At 47.0% G+C, this 22,809-nt stretch overlaps 1 protein-coding gene across 2 annotated transcripts in view; it reads left to right on the plus strand.

Moving 5' to 3' along the window:
* Window positions 1–5,130: 5,130 nt before the first annotated feature.
* LOC139554003 (calcineurin B homologous protein 1-like) overlaps window positions 5,131–22,809 on the plus strand; it is a 31,021-nt gene continuing 13,342 nt past the window's right edge. Inside the window, exons 1-7 of one of the 2 annotated variants that reach the window (XM_071366864.1) lie at window positions 5,131–5,521; window positions 7,037–7,109; window positions 13,395–13,475; window positions 15,485–15,612; window positions 18,247–18,308; window positions 20,712–20,834; window positions 22,396–22,801. In XM_071366864.1, coding sequence (XP_071222965.1) covers window positions 5,455–5,521; window positions 7,037–7,109; window positions 13,395–13,475; window positions 15,485–15,612; window positions 18,247–18,308; window positions 20,712–20,834; window positions 22,396–22,431 — 570 coding nt within the window. In that variant the 5' untranslated portion in view covers window positions 5,131–5,454 and the 3' untranslated portion in view covers window positions 22,432–22,801. Of the gene's footprint in view, window positions 5,522–7,036; window positions 7,110–13,394; window positions 13,476–15,484; window positions 15,613–18,246; window positions 18,309–20,711; window positions 20,835–22,395; window positions 22,802–22,809 lie in introns of those variants that run through there. The other variant, XM_071366863.1, reaches the window with a different exon arrangement.

The raw sequence follows: 22,809 nt of genomic DNA on the forward strand, positions 1-22,809 counted from the left end.
TGAACCAACTGGGTGTCTCGGTATTGAACCAACTGGGTGTCTCTGAACCAACTGGGTGTCTCTGAACCAACTGGGTGTCTCTGAACCAACTGGGTGTCTCGGTGTTGAACCAACTGGGTGTCTCGGTGTTGAACCAACTGGGTGTCTCGGCGTTGAACCAACTGGGTGTCTCGGTGTTGAACCAACTGGGTGTCTCGGTATTGAACCAACCGGGTGTCTCGGTATTGAACCAACCGGGTGTCTCGGTATTGAACCAACCGGGTGTCTCGGTGTTGAACCAACTGAAGTCACATGGTACCTCTCCATTTCGCTCTATTTTGGATCGTTTTCCCGTTTCGTGCCTCATGAACATGACCCAGGCTTTATCATAAGATGCTTCTGTTATTTCATAGAAGTGGGGACCTTGGAGAACTGTTCAGATTGTCTGTGTGTCCACTAGGTGCGTGAGCAGCTGGGAGAGGAGATGCGCGAGGAGGTGCAGTGGGTGACGGGCAATAAGAAACTGACTCAGGAGGTTCTGAGTGACAAGGTGGTTCTGACCCAGCACCAGTGCTACAAGGCTGCTGTCAGTCACTACAAGACAAATGTCTTCAACTGGCATACCACTGAGGTACGTACAGCCCGGCCCAGCGCTGATCCAGCCCCCAGGTCTCCCCAGCTCTGAACCAGCCCCCAGGTGTCCCCAGCTCTGAACCAGCCCCCAGCTCTGAACCAGCCCCCAGCTCTGAACCAGCCCCCAGCTCTGACTCGGCCCCCAGGTGTCCCCGGCTCTGACTCGGCCCCCAGGTGTCCCCGGCTCTGACTCGGCCCCCAGGTGTCCCCGGCTCTGACTCGGCCCCCAGGTGTCCCCGGCTCTGACTCGGCCCCCAGGTGTCCCCGGCTCTGACTCGGCCCCCAGGTGTCCCCGGCTCTGACTCGGCCCCCAGGTGTCCCCGGCTCTGACTCGGCCCCCAGGTGTCCCCGGCTCTGACTCGGCCCCCAGGTGTCCCCGGCTCTGACTCGGCCCCCAGGTGTCCCCGGCTCTGACTCGGCCCCCAGGTGTCCCCGGCTCTGACTCGGCCCCCAGGTGTCCCCGGCTCTGACTCGGCCCCCAGGTGTCCCCGGCTCTGACTCGGCCCCCAGGTGTCCCCGGCTCTGACTCGGCCCCCAGGTGTCCCCGGCTCTGACTCGGCCCCCAGGTGTCCCCGGCTCTGACTCGGCCCCCAGGTGTCCCCGGCTCTGACTCGGCCCCCAGGTGTCCCCGGCTCTGACTCGGCCCCCAGGTGTCCCCGGCTCTGACTCGGCCCCCAGGTGTCCCCGGCTCTGACTCGGCCCCCAGGTGTCCCCGGCTCTGACTCGGCCCCCAGGTGTCCCCGGCTCTGACTCGGCCCCCAGGTGTCCCCGGCTCTGACTCGGCCCCCAGGTGTCCCCGGCTCTGACTCGGCCCCCAGGTGTCCCCGGCTCTGACTCGGCCCCCAGGTGTCCCCGGCTCTGACTCGGCCCCCAGGTGTCCCCGGCTCTGACTCGGCCCCCAGGTGTCCCCGGCTCTGACTCGGCCCCCAGGTGTCCCCGGCTCTGACTCGGCCCCCAGGTCTCCCCAGCTCTGAACCGGCCCCCAGGTCTCCCCAGCTCTGAACTGGGGCTCTGAACCGGCCCCCAGGTCTCCCCAGCTCTGAACCGGCCCCCAGGTCTCCCCAGCTCTGAACCGGCCCCCAGGTCTCCCCAGCTCTGAACCGGCCCCCAGGTCTCCCCAGCTCTGTGTCCCAAATGGCACCCAGTTCCCTATGTAGTGCACTATTCTTTTATCCGGGGCCCATAGATACGGGGCCCATAGATACGGGGCCCATAGATACGGGGCCCATAGATACGGGGCCCATAGATACGGGCTCACTGGATGGATGATGTCAACTACGCCTGGTTTATATGGCTATTTAAATGTATGTTTTCCCTCCCCAGACATGACCGTGTCTATTTAAATGTATGTTTTCCCTCCCCAGACATGACGGTGTCTATTTAAATTGATGTTTTCCCTCCCCAGACATGACGGTGTCTATTTAAATTGATGTTTTCCCTCCCCAGACATGACCGTGTCTATTTAAATTGATGTTTTCCCTCCCCAGACATGACGGTGTCTATTTAAATTGATGTTTTCCCTCCCCAGACATGACGGTGTCTATTTAAATTGATGTTTTCCCTCCCCAGACATGACAATGGCTATTTAAATGGATGTTTTCCCTCCCCAGACATGACTGTGGCTTTTTTAAAATGGTATAACAGGAAATGTATGATTTGTGTACACTCCTCTCAAATAGGAATTTAGCAGGTCATTTTTGCCCTAGATTTAGAGAACCTTAATTGTTGTGATTTTAAGTTAGATCAGAGTACAGTATGTAGGAGTTGTGGTGTTCTTGTGTTGCAGTGGGAGTATGCTCTGCGGCACCTGTATGCGTTGTTCAACCTGTGTGGGCGAGGATGTGATACAGGATGTGATACAGGATGTGAAACGGGATGTGGAACGGGATGTGAAACGGGATGTGAAACAAAGAGGTACTGGTATCCATCTCATACATACCTCTTTGTATACCTTCCCACAAGGGTTCATGTCACTTCAATTTCTATTCCAGTCAATTCAGAAAGTTCCACATTTTCCGCATTGAAGATAATTGGAATTGACCCCAATCTTTCTTTATACTATCCATGTCAATTCAAGCTTTTCAATGAAGACAAGTTTCACTAATGCACGATTTTACCCCCTGCTCTGCTGGTAGCTCTGCTCTGCTGGTTGCTCTGCTGGTAGCTCTGCTCTAGTAGGGTGAAGTTCACCTAGTTGCTGATCTTAATGTCAGTGCTGAATTTCCCCCCCCCCCCCCCCCACTAATGGTTAAGTGTATGATTTGTAGAAGGGGAAGCAGATCCTGGATCTGTACCTAGGAGGGACGTTCACCCCTGAGCGAGTCTGACCTGGAGGTTGAATCCTACAGCATCACGTATGATCTGCAAGATAACCCAATCCCCTGTTTTTAAAGGATCAGGGTATGTTGATGCTGTCACACGGATTTTGAAATATAACCTGGACAGTCTAAAACAGCCGGTAAATGACTTCTGTGGACTATTCATTGCTCTCGCCGTCGCTACCTTCTATATCTAGTCAAGGTTTAACTAAGATATTGCCAGAGTCAAATAATTGTTTTTGTCTTCTGTCGTGAGTCATTTTGTATCATATTAGGATTGTCTGAGTTAAATGATGCAGCTGCTGTACCTGGTTGTGCTGAGGAAAGGTACAGATGTCTACATCATCAGATACAAATAAAGGTGAAGTTGCTGAATGGCTGACTGGTCGTCTAGGATACCAAATAGACCAGTTTAGTAGGAGGCGGTGGAATGCAGGACTACAGCAATAGCAAACAATTTTGTGTAAATAAAACCTCTGTTCAGACATGTCTTTGTATTGCCTTCAATTTACAGGCTGTACAACCTATTACACACACCCATTTGCTCATAATTCAGTATTGTTTAATGGTTGCCATGACATTCTTAATGTTTTTTTTTGGAGTAAATGTATTCATTTACAGAAATGACCTGGGGAATAGTTACAGGGGAGAGTAATGAGCCAATTGTAAGCTGGGGATGATTAGGGAACAGATTGGGAATGTAGCCAGGATACCAGGGTTAACACCACTACTCTTACAATAAGTACCATGGGATCTTTAATGACCTCAGAGTCAGGACACCCGTTTAACATCCCATCCGAAAGACTGCACATTACACAGGGCAGTGTCAATGCCCTGGGATATTCTTTTTAGACCAGAGGAAACAGTGCCTCCTACTGGCCCTCCAACACCACCTGGTCTCCCATCCAGGAACTGACCAGGATCAACCCTGTTAAGCTTCAGAAGCAAGCCAGCAGTGGGATTCTGGGTGATTTGCTGCTGGACCAAGTCACACCTTTTCAATGCATAGCCTGTACAATAACTACAGTGTGTTCAGGAAGTGTTCCTGGTGTGTTTGATAGCGTTCTATTCACTCCAGTCCAGCCATTATTATGAGCTGTCCGTCATCCCCTCAGGAGCCTCCATTTTGTTGGAATCCTGCTTCGATCCTTCCCAGTAGGTAGCGGAATGTATATTAAATTGTGCCATTAAGCAATAAGGCCAGAGGAGGTGTGGTATATGGCAACTCCGCGTTTAGTCGTCCACAGCTGTCAACCAATCAGCATTCAAGGCTCGAATCACCCAGTTTATAATCGCCAATATACCATAGAAGAAGTGGTCCTGATGAGCCCTTCCCAACAATCTAGTTTATGCTGGCAACAACAGGTAGTTTATAGTGGTTAGAGCGTTGGACTTGTAACTGAAAGGTTGTGAGATCGAATCCCCGAGTTGCCAAGGTAACAATGTGAACAAGGCATTGTAAACAAGAATTTTTTCTTAAAACTGACTTGCTTAGTTAAATAATACAAAATAGCAGCATGGCGCTAGTTAAAATGTGTAAAATAAAGGGATGTTTATTTAGATGGGCGAGGGAGAAATACCTTGTAATATTGGTCACCATTTCGATGTCACCGTGACATGCCAATTCGCAAACCGTTGCGAATGACCAGTGCAACGGTGTCGTGTCGAGGTGCTTACCAGCCTCAATTTAAGGCTCTTCTTCTATAATATTATGGCGGTCCGCTAACAGGTGCCGCCACCTACTGTACTGGAGTGTGTAGTAAAATCACGGGTTTTCACAAGTTACCCCAGCCACAAAGTCATAATTATTGCCTATTCCTACAATTTATCTTCTTAAATTCAGATTTCAACCCTAAATCATGAGTTTAACCACACTGCTAAACGTATGCATAAGTCTAACCTTAAATGAAGACCAACCCAATCGCAGCGTTGAAGTGCTCCGACTGAACCGAATCATTTCGTCTCCTTTTATTTTTTTAAATTCAAAATACAGATCAACAATTTACATTCTTACATCAAAACAGACCGCAGGTATTAATGAGAAAATACTGGAACCAACAACAAATATAATTTAAAAAACAATTCTAGTGCAATTGTAATCACTATATAAAAAAAAAAATCTTATTATAATTATGTAGGGAAATGAATCATTTCGTTTCCATTCGACTCACTCTGCACGACTGACGTCATGAATTTGGGCAGCAGACGTGACCCCCCCCTATCCCCTCCATAGTGTTGGACAGAGCAAACTGACAGCTCTCCGGTCAGCTGTTTCCCAGGCTAACTCGGAATAATCATAACGATTTACAACTGAATTATTAACGGTAGACAGTTGGATTCAACGTAGACTATCGAAACGTTACGAAATTGCTAGCTTGCTTCGTGTGTCCAGTTTTTTTTTCTTTTTCCGCAAGCTAGCACGAATCAGCTAACGTTAGCTAACAAATCTCTTCGAAACCGCGTCAAACAACTTGTTAGCGTAGCTAGGCATTTTTAGCTTTTGTTGTGAAGGAAGGACTTTACAATGGGATCCAGAGCATCGACATTACTGAGAGAAGAGGAGATTGAAGAAATCAAGAAGGAGACAGGCTGTGAGTTGAGTTCTCCACTTTTACCAAAGCGTGTGTGTGTGTGGGGGGGGGCAACTAGCCGTTAATGACAAACTCACTATCTTGTCAAATCAAAGCACGTTGTTATTTCACATAACTAGCTAAACTATATATACAAAAGTATGTGGACCTCCTTCAAAAATAGTGGATTTGGCTATTTCAGCCACACCCGTTGCTGACAGGTGTATTAAATCGAGCACACAGCCATACAATCTCTATAGGTAAACATTGGCAGTAGAATGGCCTTACTGAAGAGCTCCCGTCATAGGATGACACATTTCCATCAAGTCAGTTTGTCAAATTTCTTCCCTGCTAGAGCTTCCCCGGTCAGCTGTAAGTGCTGTTATTGTGAAGTGGAAACGTCAAGGAGCAAGACCTAAGTGGTAGGTAACACAATCTCACAGAACTGGACCGCCGAGTGCTGAAGCATGTAGGTCGTAAAAAAAAAAGTCTGTCCTTGGTTGCAACACTCATTACCGAGTTCCAAACTGCCTCAGGAAGTAACGTCAGCACAATAACTGTTCGTCGGGAGCTTCATGAAATGGGTTTCCATGGCCGAGCAGCCACACACGAGACTAAGATCACCATGCTCAATGCCAACCATCAGCTGGAGGGGTGTAAAGCTTGCCGCCATTGGACTCAGGAGCAGTGGAAAAGTGTTCTTTGGAGTGATGAATCACACTTCGCCATCTGCCACTCCGACGGACTAATCTGGGTTTGGAGAACGCCACCTGCCCCCAATGCATAGTGCCAACTGTAAAGTTTGGTGGAGGAGAAATAATGGTCTGGGGCTGTTTTTCATGGTTCGGGCTAAGCCCCTTAGTTCCAGTGAAGGGAAATCTTAACGCTACAGCATACAATGACATTGTAGACAGTTCTGCGCAGCCAACTTTTTGGCAACAGTTTGAGGAAGGCCCTTTCCTGTTTCAGTGCCCGTCCTCACTAATGCTCGTGGCTGAATGGAAGCAAGTCTCCCACAGCAATGTTCCAACATATAGTGGAAAGCCTTCCCAGAAGAGTGGAGGCTGTTATAACAGCAATGTTCCAACATCTAGTGGAAAGCCTTCCCAGAAGAGTGGAGGTTGTTGTAGCAGCAACGGGGGGGACCAACTCCATATTAATACCCATGATTTTGGAATGAGATATTGGATGAGCAGGTGTCCACATACTTTTGGTCATGTCGTGTTATGTACATTGGTGTTGTGGTATGTTATGCCTGGTGACGGTGAGTTTTGGGTTTCTATGCTGTTTTCCTGTTCTGTGACTTGAGCAGAGCCATGTCATTATTGTAACCAGAGAAAGCTCTACTAAATCACTACATGTGTGTTAGTCCAGTGGATCACAACAATGAAACAAAGTATGGACAAGCTATCAATCTCCTTCTCCTTTACATTATCGTCGTCCTGTGTAGAAATGTTGTTTGTACATTGAGACCTGAGGCCTTTTTTAAAAGCGTGATCCCGACCATCCTGTCACTAACGTTGTGTTTCTTTACAGTTTCCCACAGCCAGATCACACGGCTCTACAGTCGCTTCACCAGCTTGGACAAAGGAGAGAACGGCACGCTCGGGTACAGACAGCAGCGCCATCATGCAATGCCACTGGGACACACACACACACACACACACACACACACACACACACACACACACACACACACACACACAACAAGCTTGATGAAACACTCAGGGTGCGCTTGTAAATTCGCTCTGGTTAGCTACTCCGATGTCAGAGCACTCTCATCTGAGTGTGCCAGAGGGCAGAATAACTGATGAATTTACTAACACTCAACACCCGTTGAATATGAACCGGTGTCAGTAAACGTCGGGCAAAAAAATTATAATTAAATTGTTGTCAGCAGCACATTCACCAACGCTCCGGATAACATGAAAACAGCCTAACCAGCTCTGCTGGGGGGAGTAAAATGATCAGAGTGAGGTGTTCTCTCATTTTGTGTCTGGAAGTAGCTAGCCAACGTTAGCTAGTTAGCTTGGGTGCTTGACTGCCGTTGTGAGGTCAGAACGATCGGATCAACCCTAATCCTCGGCCAGAGCGTCCAGTGTGCACTCTGAACGCTCTCTTGCACTCCAGATTGAATTTACAAACACACTCTCAGACTTCCAGCCAAACACTCAAGTCATAGCCACGACACAATAGGCCGACACAGAAAGGTGGAAAAGGGGGATTTGTGATGTCCTCTGACTCTCTGTGGGAGGGGAGGCATTAGTGATGGAGGGAAAAAAACATAGTTGCAATATTATTTTGGGATGATATTTGACTCCAAATATCATTTTAAAATGTATATATATTTTGCAACTGTAGGTAGTGTTAGTCAAAACTCAGCTATTTTTAATCCTATAGCTTGTTCTCTGTCGTTTTAAATAGTGAGACATGTTTTCAGCACTTATTACCTTATTTTCGTTTTCTTATGATCTCTCGTCTCTCTACAGCAGATATAGTGAGGAATATGTTTGGAACATCAAATCACAGTATCGAATCGCAATTCATATAGAATCGCACTACATATAGAATCACTGTTCGTGGAGAGTCGCTATTTGTGGAGAGTCACTATTCGTGGAGAGTCACACTGTACGTGTAGAATCATAATTCATATCGTATCAGCACCTAAGTATGGTGATAATATCCTACGGCGAGGTTCCTAGGAATTCCCATCCCTGGGAGGTATTGTAAATGATTTACAATTCATTTAAATGAGAGCTAATGGTGTTTGTCCAATGGTAAATGGTTAATTTATGGCAATAGCTGCTGTTCTATTGGTTATGGAATGTAGTCAACCACAAACGAAGAGAGTAACGAGGATGTGAGACAGCTGTTAGACATTTACTTGACTGTGTTCACGATTGCCCTTCGTCCCCACATGACTTCTCTGTGACCATCAGAGCCAACTTGGCAATGTTGTGTAAGAACACAGTAGGCCTCCATGCCAGTGAATATCGCTTAGAGGCACGTGACCATTTCCCTCACTTCAAAGTGGCCGTGTAAGTACAGACTGTTCTGAGCCGATGTGATTTTGAAGTTTGTCGTCTCGACCTCTGGTCTGCGAACACACTACTCCTTTGGTTCAAGAGGCTTCCCAAGATGCATCACTCTTGGCTCGGGCGTTACCTACGGTACCCTACTACCCATACTAGTGGTGTGTGTGTGTGTGTGTGTGTGTGTGTGTGTGTGTGTGTGTGTGTGTGTGTGTGTGTGTGTGTGTGTGTGTGTGTGTGTGTGTGTGTGTCACTGGGTAAGCTGTGTCTAGAAGAACCAGATTGTTTTGACCTGAGTCTAAGAACTGACAAGACTGTTTCCGATATAAACAGCAGCATTTGCGTTGCCACAGACCTCACTATGTAGTCCTTTATTGCGTTGCCACAGACCTCACTATGTAGTCCTTTATTGCGTTGCCACAGACCTCACTATGTAGTCCTTTATTGCGTTGCCACAGACCTCACTATGTAGTCCTTTATTGCGTTGCCACAGACCTCACTATGTAGTCCTTTATTGCGTTGCCACAGACCTCACTATGTAGTCCTTTATTGCGTTGCCACAGACCTCACTATGTAGTCCTTTATTGCGTTGCCACAGACCTCACTATGTAGTCCTTTATTGCGTTGCCACAGACCTCACTATGTAGTCCTCTATTTCCACATCTAGTGCATGTGTGAGTCACGGGCAAATAAACACTACATTGCAGACATGGAAGACAGTGTGATTGACCTCTGAGTTCTCAATTGCTCGCTGCCCTTCAGAGGAAAAACAAACAGTCACTTTTTAATCCCATCACAGTTTAACTACAGCTCTGTTCTCTCTCTCTCTCTCTCTCTCTGAGTGGCCTACGCTCCATAGTTTTCACCCACTATGCAGAGAGAAACCCCCCTGGATTACAGCCATACATTGACCCCATTTAATCCAGTCTGTCTGTGAAATGACGTCACTACTGACTATAAAGCTGGGTGGGCGGTCATTAACCAGATATAATACTGAAATGTAACCGCACCACTTTGTCTGTTTACACACAACAAGTGTGGGTTTTCGGTGTCCTCTCAATGAAGCATGCAGTCTGTATTGGGATATACAGTGGGGCTGGGCCTGATTTTTAAAGCTGGTCTGGTGAATCCAAGGTGACTTGTCTTCATCGTTCATCTGTTGCCACGTCATGTACACGTCAGTGGAGCTAGCATGCAGTCTGTATTGGGGTATGCAGTGGAGCTAGCATGCAGTCTATATTGGGGTATACAGTGGGGCTAGCATGCAGTCTGTATTGGGGTATGCAGTGGAGCTAGCATGCAGTCTATATTGGGGTATACAGTGGGGCTAGCATGCAGTCTGTATTGGGGTATACAGTGGGGCTAGCATCCAGTCTGTATTGGGGTATGCAGTGGGGCTAGCATCCAGTCTGTATTGGGGTATACAGTGGGGCTAGCATGCAGTCTGTATTGGGGTATGCAGTGGAGCTAGAATGCAGTCTGTATTGGGGTATACAGTGGGGCTAGCATCCAGTCTGTATTGGGGTAAGCAGTGAAGCTAGCATGCAGTCTATATTGGGGTATACAGTGGGGCTAGCATGCAGTCTGTATTGGGGTATACAGTGGGGCTAGCATCCAGTCGGTATTGGGGTATGCAGTGGAGCTAGGATCCAGTCTGTATTGGTGTAAACAGTGGGGCTAGCATCCAGTCTGTATTGAGGTAAACAGTGGGGCTAGCATCCAGTCTTTATTGGGGTGTACAGTGGAGCTAGCATGCAGTCTGTATTGGGGTAAACAGTGGGGCTAGCATCCAGTCTGTATTGGGGTAAACAGTGGGGCTAGCATCCAGTCTGTATTGGGGTGTACAGTGGAGCTAGCATCCAGTCTGTATTGGGCTAAACAGTGGGGCTAGCATCCAGTCTGTATTGGGCTAAACAGTGGGGCTAGCTTCCAGTCTTTATTGGGGTAAACAGTGGGGCTAGCATGCAGTCTGTATTGGGCTAAACAGTGGGGCTAGCATCCAGTCTGTATTGGGGTATGCAGTGGGGCTAGCATGCAGTCTGTATTGGGGTATACAGTGGGGCTAGCATCCAGTCTGTATTGAGGTAAACAGTGGGGCTAGCATCCAGTCTGTATTGGGATATACAGTGGAGCTAGCATGCAGTCTGTATTGGGGTATACAGTGGGGCTAGCATCCAGTCTGTATTGGGGTCAACAGTGGGGCTAGCATCCAGTCTGTATTGGGGTGTACAGTGGAGCTAGCATCCAGTCTGTATTGGGGTATACAGTGGGGCTAGCATCCAGTCTGTATTGGGGTATACAGTGGGGCTAGCATACAGTCTGTATTGGGGTAAACAGTGGGTCTAGCATCCAGTCTGTATTGGGGTGTACAGTGGAGCTAGCATCCAGTCTGTATTGGGGTATACAGTGGGGCTAGCATCCAGTCTGTATTGGGGTATACAGTGGGGCTAGCATCCAGTCTGTATTGGGGTATACAGTGGGGCTAGCATCCAGTCTGTATTGGGGTAAACAGTGGGGCTAGCATCCAGTCTGTATTGGGGTATACAGTGGGGCTAGCATCCAGTCTGTATTGGGATATACAGTGGGGCTAGCTTCCAGTCTGTATTGGGGTATACAGTGGGGCTAGCATCCAGTCTGTATTGGGGTATACAGTGGAGCTAGCATCCAGTCTGTATTGGGATATGCAGTGGAGCTAGCATGCCGTCTGTATTGGGGTATGCAGTGGAGCTAGCATCCAGTCTGTATTGGGGTATGCAGTGGGGCTAGCATGCAGTCTGTATTGGGGTATACAGTGGGGCTAGCATGCAGTCTGTATTGGGGTATGCAGTGGAGCTAGCATGCCGTCTGTATTGGGGTATGCAGTGGGGCTAGCATCCAGTCTGTATTGGGGTATGCAGTGGGGCTAGCATCCAGTCTGTATTGGGGTATGCAGTGGGGCTAGCATCCAGTCTGTATTGGGGTATGCAATGGAGCTAGCATGCAGTCTGTATTGGGGTATGTAGTGGGGCTAGCATCCAGTCTGTATTGGGGTATGCAGTGGGGCTAGCATCCAGTCGGTATTGGGGTATGCAGTGGGGCTAGCATCCAGTCTGTATTGGGGTATGCAGTGGGGCTAGCATGCAGTCTGTATTGGGGTATACAGTGGGGCTAGCATCCAGTCTGTATTGGGGTATGCAGTGGAGCTAGCATGCAGTCTGTATTGGGGTATACAGGGGGGCTAGCATCCAGTCTGTATTGGGGTATGCAGTGGGGCTAGCATCCAGTCTGTATTGGGGTATGCAGTGGAGCTAGCATGCAGTCTGTATTGGGGTATGCAGTGGGGCTAGCATCCAGTCTGTATTGGGGTATGCAGTGGAGCTAGCATGCAGTCTGTATTGGGGTATACAGTGGGGCTAGCATGCAGTCTGTATTGGGGTATGCAGTGGAGCTAGCATGCAGTCTGTATTGGGGTATACAGGGGGGCTAGCATCCAGTCTGTATTGGGGTATGCAGTGGGGCTAGCATCCAGTCTGTATTGGGGTATGCAGTGGAGCTAGCATGCAGTCTGTATTGGGGTATGCAGTGGGGCTAGCATCCAGTCTGTATTGGGGTATGCAGTGGAGCTAGCATGCAGTCTGTATTGGGGTATACAGGGGGGCTAGCAGTGAGATATCATTTCAAAGACAAAGACATTACCCATTTCAAAGACATTACCCAGAGTGTCATCATATAATTTCAACATGACATTACCCAGAGTGTCATCATATCATTTCAACAAGACATTACCCAGAGTGTCATCATATCATTTCAACAAGACATTTCCCAGAGTGTCATCATATCATTTCAACAAGACATTTCCCAGAGTGTCATTATATCATTTCAACAACACATTACCCAGAGTGTCATCATATCATTTCAACAAGACATTACCCAGAGTGTCATCATATCATTTCAACAAGACATTACCCAGAGTGTCATCATATCATTTCAACAAGACATTACCCAGAGTGTCATCATATCATTTCAACAAGACATTACCCAGAGTGTCATCATATCATTTCAACAAGACATTACCCAGAGTGTCATCATATCATTTCAACAAGACATTTCCCAGAGTGTCATCATATCATTTCAACAAGACATTTCCCAGAGTGTCATTATATCATTTCAACAACACATTACCCAGAGTGTCATCATATCATTTCAACAAGACATTACCCAGAGTGTCATCATATCATTTCAACAAGACATTACCCAGAGTGTCATCATATCATTTCAACAAGACATTACCCAGAGTGTCATCATATCATTTCAACAAGACATTACCCAGAGTGTCATCATATCATTTCAACAAGACATTACCCAGAGTGTCATCATATCATTTCAACAAGACATTACCCAGAGTGTCATCATATCATTTCAACAAGACATTATCCAGTGTCATATCAGTGATATGTGTCCGCTGGTCTGTGATCCATAGTGTGTGGTTGGAAGTGGGGTCAAACTCATAGGCTGCGTTTAAACAGGCATCCCAATTCTGATCAGCACTGAAAAAGATCTGATGTGATTGGTCAAAAATACCTATTAGTTGGGGGGGGGGAAGATCAGAATTGGGCTGCCTGTGTAAACGCAGCCTTGGAAAATAGTCCAAAGTTCCCTTTGTTGTCATTGAGTAAATTCTAACTCCTTTCCTTTCCTCCCTTCACCTTTCCTTTCCTCCCTTCACCTTTCCTCCCCTCCCTTCTCTCCTTTCCTCCCCTCCCTCCTCTCCTCTCCTCCCCTCCCTCCTCCCCTCCCTTCTCTCCTTTCCTCCCCTCCCTCCTCTCCTTTCCTCCCCTCCCTTCTTTCCTCTCCTCTCCTCTCCTCTCCTGTTGTTTGTGAAGTCGGGAAGATTTCCAGCGGATCCCAGAGTTGGCCATCAATCCTCTGGGAGACAGAATCATCAATGCCTTCTTTCCTGAGGGGTGAGTCATCTCTGTGTCCTTCACTGATGTCTTTAAAGATGCACATAGCTTTGACTCAAGTCACTCACCACAAGAACAAACCATTTAGTCATGTACGTTAAACATACAGTGAACCATTCCTTTGTTTGAGTCTACATTAACAATGTATTTATATTGTAATGAATTTTCTTAAGTTTAAGTGTGTATGACCGGTTGTGCTGGTCTTTGAAATTCACATGAAAGTTTCGTTGTTTTTCGACAACATGCCTTGGATAGACCTATGTCATTACAATCCCAAAACTAACAGTGTGTAGACGACTTAATTTTAGCTGTGGCTTATAACAGTCATGACCACAGTCAAATTCCATGTGACCATTGAGTGACAGTAACTAGGCTTCTCCAAAACGGTGCTCTGATGGTCATTATTAGCCTACCAAGCTTGCTAACGGCCAGTCGCTATTGGCCTTGTACTCAATGCTTTATTGTCCCTCCATCAGGTCCTAATGGTCTGGTACTCAGGGCTCTACTGTCCCTCCATCAGGTCCTATTGGCCTGGTACTCAGGGCTCTGTTGTCCCTTCATCAGGTTCTAATGGCCTGGTACTCAGGGCTCTATTGTCCCTCCATCAGGTCCTAATGGCCTGGTACTCAGGGCTCTATTGTCCCTCCATCAGGTTCTAATGGCCTGGTACTCAGGGCTCTATTGTCCCTCCATCAGGTTCTAATGGCCTGGTACTCAGGGCTCTATTGTCCCTCCATCAGGTCCTAATGACCTGGTACTCAGGGCTCTATTGTCCCTCCATCAGGTCCTAATGGCCTGGTACTCAGGGCTCTATTGTCCCTCCATCAGGTCCTAATGGTCTGGTACTCAGGGCTCTATTGTCCCTCCATCAGGTCCTAATGGCCTGGTACTCAGGGCTCTATTGTCTCTCCATCAGGTCCTAATGGTCTGGTACTCAGGGCTCTATTGTCCCTCCATCAGGTCCTAATGACCTGGTATTCAGGGCTCTATTGTCCCTCCATCAGGTCCTAATGGCTCTATTCCCTGTTCAAAGGCACTTAAATATGTTGTCTTGCCCATTCACACTCTGAATGGCACACATACACAATCCATATCTCAATTTTCTCAAGTTAAAAAAAAAAAAATAATAATAATATTTAACCCGTCTCCTCCCCTTCACCTACACTGAATTGAAGTGGATTTAACAAGTGACATCAATAAGGGATCATAGCGTTCACCTGGCGTTACCTGGTCAGTCTAATGTCCTAAGGTCTCTATCACAACTAGTGTTGCATAATAAACTGTAATTTAAGCCTATAGAAGGACCAGTTTCAAAACCTGACTTTGTTAATTGCTCAACACGGAATAGACGCGCTTGCGCACTCTCTCGGAAAACTATTTTATTCAGCCATGTTCAATTGTATTGTTCTTACTAGAAAATAATACCACGGTAATTCCAAGCTGCTAAATGAACTAGTGTAGCCCACAGCCGTATGGCATAGCCAGATCAGGACCCTAACATAAGGACAACTCAGAGTATGCTATTCTGTTCTTCTGAAATAGACTACATTTTTTTCACGTCATAATGTTTCTTTAGACCTGTCTAAAATAAATCATTGAGTTATTGGGGATGGTGGAGGCTATATTAAATAGATTTATTATACTTTAAAAAAAACTGTAAGATGTTCCAGAGGTCTGCATCAGTGGCTTGTAGGCTGTGTGTGGAAGGAGATGCTACATGTTTGTTAGTTAAGACCGGCAGTTACCGGCTGAGGTAAAGGGGGGGGGGAATCATGACCACCACAGCTCTAGTCATGTGGGCCACAATGAACGGCCTGATATTAGAAGGTAGCATTGGTCTGTGTTCTGACCTCAAGTCATGACCAATCATGTGAATGACCTGTTTTTGCTGTGTGTCTATTCAGCAAAATTATACAGCTTAAAAATAGAGATATATCCTAGGTCTCTATGAAGTTCCCTCTGGTTGGTTGATGTAATTGTTGTTGTCCCGGCCGTGTCTTTCTTCTCAGGGAGGACCAGGTGAACTTCAGGGGCTTCATGAGGACCCTGGCTCACTTCCGTCCTATAGAAGACAACGAGAAGAACAAGGATCCCACTGCCTCTGAACCCCTCAACAGCAGGATCAATAAGCTGCTCTGTAAGTCTAATCAGAGGGTGGGGGTCCTAGCCTGAGTCCCAGATCTGTTTGTGCTGTCTTGACAATAAATGATGAGTGACAAGGAAAGACAGCACAAACTGATCTGCGACCCAGGCCAGATCAGTTGACAATTTCCTATAGAGTACTAAACTCAGCAAAAAAAAGAAATGTCCTCACTGTCAACTGCGTTTATTTTCAGCAAACTTAAAGTGTAAATATTTGTATGAACATAACACGATTCAGGCCTCCTGGGTGGCGCAGTGGTCTAAGGTACTGCGTCGCAGTGTTAGCTGTGCCACCAGAGTTTCTGGGTTTGAGTCCAGGCTCTGTCGCAGCCGGCCGCGACCGGGAGGCACATGGGGCGGCGCACAATTGGCCCAGCGTCGTCCGGGTTAGGGGAGGGTTTGGCCGGCAGGGATATCCTTGTCTCATCGTGCACTAGCGACTCCTGTGGCGGGCCGGGCGCAGTGCACGCTGACCAGGTCGACAGGTGTACGGTGTTTCCTCCGACACATTGGTGCGGCTGGCTTCCGGTTTGGATGTGCATTGTGTCAAGAAGCAGTGCAGCTTGGTTGGGTTTAGTTTCGGAGGACGCATGGCTCTCGGCCTTCGCCTCTCCCGAGTCCGTACGGGAGTTGCAGTGATGAGACAAGACTGTAACTACCAATTGGATACCATGAAATTAGGGAGAAAAAGGGGGTAAAAAAAACTAAAACACGATTCAACAACTGAGACATAAACTGAACAAGTTCCACAGACATGTGACTAACAGGAATGGAATAACGTGTCCCTGAACAAAGGGTGGTTCAAAATCAAAAGTAACAGTCAGTATCTGGTGTGGCCACCAGCTGCATTAAGTGCTGCAGTGCATCTCCTCCTCATGGACTGCACCAGATTTGCCAGTTCTTGCTTTGAGATCTTACCCCACTCTTCCACCAAGGCATCTGCAAGTTCTCGGACATTTCTGGGGGGAATGGCCCTAGCCCTCACCCTCCGATCCAACAGGTCCCAGACGTGGTCAATGGGATTGAGATCACTGACATTCCTGTCTTGCAGGAAATCACGCACAGAACAAGTAGTATGGCTGGTGGCATTGTCATGCTGGAGGGTCATGTCAGGATGAGCCTGCAGGAAGGGTACCACATGAGGGAGGAGGATGTCTTCCCTGTAACGCACAGCGTTGAGATTGCCTGCAATGACAACAAGCTCAGCCCGATGATGCTGTGACACACCGCCCCAGACCATGACGGACCTTCCACCTCCAAATCGATCCCGCTCCAGAGTACAGGCCTCGGTGTAACACTCATTCCTTTGACGATAAACGCGAATCCGACCATCACCCCTGGTGAGACAAAAACGCGACTCGTCAGTGAAGAGCACTTTTTGCCAGTCCTGTCTGGTCCAGCGACTGTGGATTTGTGCCCACAGGCGACGTTGTTGCCGGTGATGTCTGGTGAGGACCTGCCTTTCAACAGGCCTACAAGCCCCCAGTCCAGCCTCTCTCAGCCTATTGTGGACAGTCTGAGCACCGATGGAGGGATTGTGCGTTCCTGGTGTAACTTGGGCAGTTGTTGTTGCCATCCTGTACCTGTCCCGCAGGTGTGATGTTCGGATATACCGATCCTGTGCACGTGTTGTTACACGTGGTCTGCCACTGCGAGGACGATCAGCTGTCCAAGGCATCTCACAGGATATTGCAATTTATTGCCCTGGCCACATCTGCAGTCCTCATGCCTCCTTGCAGAATGCCTAAGGCACGTTCACGCAGATGAGCAGGGACCCTGGGCATCTTTCTTTTGGTGTTTTTCCAGAGTCAGTAGAAAGGCCTCTTTAGTGTCCTAAGTTTTCATAACTGTGACCTTAATTGCCTACCGTCTGTAAGCTGTTAGTGTCTTAACGACCGTTCCACAGGTGCATGTTCATTAATTGTTTATGGTTCATTGAACAAGCATGGGAAACAGTGTTTAAATCCTTTACAATGAAGATCTGTGAAGTTATTTGGATTTTTACGAATTATCTTTGAGAGACAGGGTCCTGAAAAGGGACTATAACTATATATTGGTTAACTGTACTATAGAATACTATATACCAACTGACTCTTCTTTCCCAATCTTATGGATATAAATGTATTTTGAAAACGATTATTTGACCTCAAACCCCTTTCTCCTGTCTCTCGTTCTCCCCCCTCCCCCCTCCTCCCACCCCCCCCCCCTTCCTCCTGTCTCTTGTTCCCCCCCTCCTCCCACCCCCCCCCTTCCTCCTGTCTCTTGTTCCCCCCCCCTCCTCCCACCCCTTCCTCCTGTCTCTCGTCCCCCCCCCCCTCCTCCTGTCTCTCGTCCCCCCCCCCCCTTCCTCCTGTCTCTCGTTCTCCCCCCTCCTCCCACCCCCCCCTTCCTCCTGTCTCTTGTTACCCCCCCTCCTCCCACCCCTTCCTCCTGTCTCGTGTCCCCTCCACCCCCCCCCCCCCCTCCTCCTGTCTCTCGTCCCCCCCCCCCTCCTCCCACCCCCCCCCCCCTCCTGTCTCTCGTTCCCCCCCCCCTTTCCTCCTGTCTCTTGTTCACCCCCTCCTCCCACCCCTTCCTCCTGTCTCTCGTCCCCCCCCCCTCCTCCTGTCTCTTGTCCCCCCTCTTCCAGTTGCTTTCCAGCTGTATGACCTGGACAGAGATGATAAGATCTCCCGTGACGAACTGCTACAGGTGAGAATAGAGTCAGGGTTAAAATTACACACTCTTGTGGTTCCCCCACTAGAAATCTTTGTTTTTTTTGGGGGGTGTGGGGGACCTTTAATCTCTTGATATCAGACCTCAACACCATTTTCTCATTCAACAATCAGGGCTTGAATGTTGTGGAGTAATTTGATGTTAAGAGTTTGCATCAAGGGGACACATGGATGACGTATCTGTCCCCCTGGTGAAGGAAATGACCCTAGAGCTGAATATCAAGACCTTAGGCAGAGAGAGAATTTGTCCTTAGGTTTGTTCCTTATGTCATGGTGTAATTTGAGCCTATTAAAGTTAATACACAGACAGACAAGGAGGAAAGTATTTATTTATCAGGAGCTCTGCTGCTCAGGATATACTTTATTATGTGAATTTCAAAGTTTATTTGGCATTGAGAAGGAGAGGGAAATTGGCCCTTTGACAGTAGACAATTGTGTAAATTTCCAACCCCAACTAAATGTTTTTGTCATACTACATTGTCCCCATCCTAGTTCCTGTGTATTCCATGTCATTGGCTGTGCAGTGCCCTATGACACCTGGGGTGTTTTTACCAGGAACCAAACAGAAGGAAACACCTGAATTTGTCCAATAAACTTTTGAAATAAATAAATACACCCCCTGCTCTTCTCTGTGTGACTGGTCTGGGATGTGACCTACAATCACTGTAATCTCAGGGTTCAATGACTCAGTGAAAACTGATCTCTTGTTTTGCGAACAACATTGCTGCCTAACGTTGTTCGTGACACCATGAATGTGCCTTTTTAGAGCTTATTAACACAGGAACTTCAAGCCTGAATCATTTTTTGTACCCTTCATGTTACCAGCACATTGAAATATATATTTTTTCTCTCACTTATACCCATTATTTGTCATTTTATGTATAGTACATTTAGGATGTCCTCTTGTACTTTACAACTCTGCTGTTAAGACTTGGAGAAAACTGTCAACTTTAGACCCTAGGGAACGTTGATGTGAACGTGATTATTCCAGGTTCTCTGGATGATGGTTGGTGTGAACATGTTTATTCCAGGTTCTTAGGATGATGGTTGGTGTGAACGTGATTTATTCCAGGTTCTTAGAATGATGGTTGGTGTGAACATGTTTATTCCAGGTTCTTAGGATGATGGTTGGTGTGAACGTGATTTATTCCAGGTTCTTAGGATGATGGTTGGTGTGAACGTGATTTATTCCAGGTTCTTAGAATGATGGTTGGTGTGAACATGTTTATTCCAGGTTCTTAGGATGATGGTTGGTGTGAACATGTTTATTCCAGGTTTTTAGGATGATGGTTGGTGTGAACGTGATTTATTCCAGGTTCTTAGGATGATGGTTGGTGTGAACATGTTTATTCCAGGTTTTTAGGATGATGGTTGGTGTGAACGTGATTTATTCCAGGTTCTTAGGATGATGGTTGGTGTGAACGTGATTTTATTCCAGGTTCTTAGAATGATGGTTGGTGTGAACGTGATTTATTCCAGGTTCTTAGGATGATGGTTGGTGTGAACGTGATTTTATTCCAGGTTCTTAGAATGATGGTTGGTGTGAACGTGATTATTCCAGGTTCTCTGGATGATGGTTGGTGTGAACATGTTTATTCCAGGTTTTTAGGATGATGGTTGGTGTGAACGTGATTTATTCCAGGTTCTTAGGATGATGGTTGGTGTGAACGTGATTTTATTCCAGGTTCTTAGAATGATGGTTGGTGTGAACGTGATTTATTCCAGGTTCTTAGAATGATGGTTGGTGTGAACATGTTTATTCCAGGTTTTTAGGATGATGGTTGGTGTGAACATGTTTATTCCAGGTTCTTAGGATGATGGTTGGTGTGAACGTGATTTATTCCAGGTTCTTAGGATGATGGTTGGTGTGAACGTGATTTTATTCCAGGTTCTTAGAATGATGGTTGATGTGAACGTGATTTATTCCAGGTTCTTAGAATGATGGTTGGTGTGAACATGTTTATTACAGGTTTTTAGGATGATGGTTGGTGTGAACATGTTTATTCCAGGTTCTTAGGATGATGGTTGGTGTGAACTTGATTTTATTCCAGGTTCTTAGAATGATGGTTGATGTGAACGTGATTTATTCCAGGTTCTTAGGATGATGGTTGGTGTGAACGTGATTTATTCCAGGTTCTTAGGATGATGGTTGGTGTGAACGTGATTTTATTCCAGGTTCTTAGAATGATGGTTGATGTGAACGTGATTTATTCCAGGTTCTTAGGATGATGGTTGATGTGAACATGTTTATTCCAGGTTCTTAGGATGATGGTTGGTGTGAACTTGATTTTATTCCAGGTTCTTAGAATGATGGTTGATGTGAACGTGATTTATTCCAGGTTCTTAGAATGATGGTTGATGTGAACGTGATTTATTCCAGGTTCTTAGGATGATGGTTGGTGTGAACATCTCTGACGAGCAGCTGGGTAGCATCGCTGATAGGACCATCCAGGAGGCCGACCAGAACGGAGACAACTCCATTTCCTTTAACGAGTTCATCAAGGTTGGAAACTTAAAACATATTTATGTTTGGGCCGGGGGGGCATTACCTAATACTAACCTAGAATATACATTCTGTTGTTCTACAGTACTGACTTTGTAGAAGTGAGCCAAGTCAGTTGATATTTGTTCAGTTAGTGCATTCAGTCCCCTTGACTTTTTCCACATTTTGTTACGTTACAACCTTATTCCTAAAATTGATTCAATTGTTTTTTCCCCTCATCAATCTACACACAATACCCCATAATTACAAAGCAAAAACAAGTTGTTTTTTGAGGGAGGGATAAAAAATGAAAATATTACATAAGTATTCAGACCCTTTACTCAGTACTTTGTTGAAGCAGCTTTGGCAGTGATTACAGCCTCGAGTCTTCTTGGGTATGACGCTACAAGCTTGGCACACCTGTATTTGGGGAGTTTCTCCCATTCTTCTCTGCAGATCCTCTCAAGCTCTGTCAGGTTGGATGGGGAGTGTCGCTGCACAGCTATTTTCAGGTCTCTCCAGAGATGTTTGATCGGGTTCAAGTCCGGACTCTGGCTGGGCAATTTAAGGACATTCAGAGAATTGACCCGAAGCCACTACTGCATTTTGGCTGTGTGCTTAGGGTCGTTGTCCTGTTGAAAGATGAACCTTCACCCCAGTCTGAGGTCCTGAGCGCTCTGGAGCAGGTTTTCATCAGGGATCTCTCTGTACTTTGCTCTGTTCATCTTTCCCTCGATCCTGACTAGTCTCCCTGTCCCTGCAGCTGAAAAACATCCCCACAGCATGATGCTGCCACCACCATGCTTCACCGTAGGGATGGTGCAAGGTTTCCTCCAGACGTGACGCTTGGCATTCAGGCCAAAGAGTTCAATCTTGGTCTCATCAGACCAGAGGATCTTGTTTCTCATGGTCGGAGAGTCTTTTTGGTGCCTTTTGGCAAACTCCAAGCAGACTGTCATGGAGGCCACTTCTCAGTAAAAGGCACGTCTGGCCAATCTACCTTAAAGGTCTGATTGGTGGAGTGCTGCAGAGATGGTTGTCCTTCTGGAAGGTTCTCCCATCTCCACAGAGGAACTCTGGAGCTCTGTCAGAGTGACCATCGGGTTCTTGGTCACTTCCCTGACCAAGGCCCTCCTCCACTGATTGCTCAGTTTGGCCGGGTGGCCAGCTCTAGGAAGAGTCTTGGTGGTTCCAAACTTCTTCCATTTAAGAATGATGGAGGCCACTGTGTTCCTGGGGACCTTCAATGCTGCAATAATGTTTTGGTACCCCCTTCCCCAGATCTGTGCCTCGACACATTCCTGTCTCTGACCTCAACGGACAGTTCCTTCAACCTCATGACTTGGCTTTTGCTTTGACATGCACAGTCAACTGTAATGTAATGTTGGCGGCTAATGTAATGTTGACGGCTAATGTAATGTCGATGGTAATAAATCAGAATTAGAATCACCGTTACTTGCCAAGGACATTTACATATACCCAGAGTTTGACTTGGTAAAACGGTGCTGCCAGCAGTAGACGGAATATAGAGACAAGTAATACCAGGATGTTGAGGATAATGACTGAAGCTGTTCCTCCTCAGGTTCTGGAGAAGGTAGATGTTGAGGATAATGACTGACGCTGTTCCTCCTCAGGTTCTGGAGAAGGTAGATGTTGAGGATAATGACTGACGCTGTTCCTCCTCAGGTTCTGGAGAAGGTAGATGTTGAGGATAATGACTGAAGCTGTTCCTCCTCAGGTTCTGGAGAAGGTAGATGTTGAGGATAATGACTGAAGCTGTTCCTTGCCTCCTACCTTCTCCAGATCCTGAGATGTTGAGGATAATGACTGAAGCTGTTCCTCCTCAGGTTCTGGAGAAGGTAGATGTTGAGGATAATGACTGAAGCTGTTCCTCCTAAGGTTCTGTAGAAGGTAGATGTTGAGGATAATGACTGAAGATGTTCCTCAGGTTCTGGAGAAGGTAGATGTTGAGGATAATGACTGAAGCTGTTCCTCC

The sequence above is a fragment of the Salvelinus alpinus genome, chromosome 25 (assembly GCF_045679555.1).
Source record: "Salvelinus alpinus chromosome 25, SLU_Salpinus.1, whole genome shotgun sequence".
Lineage (NCBI taxonomy): Eukaryota > Metazoa > Chordata > Actinopteri > Salmoniformes > Salmonidae > Salvelinus > Salvelinus alpinus.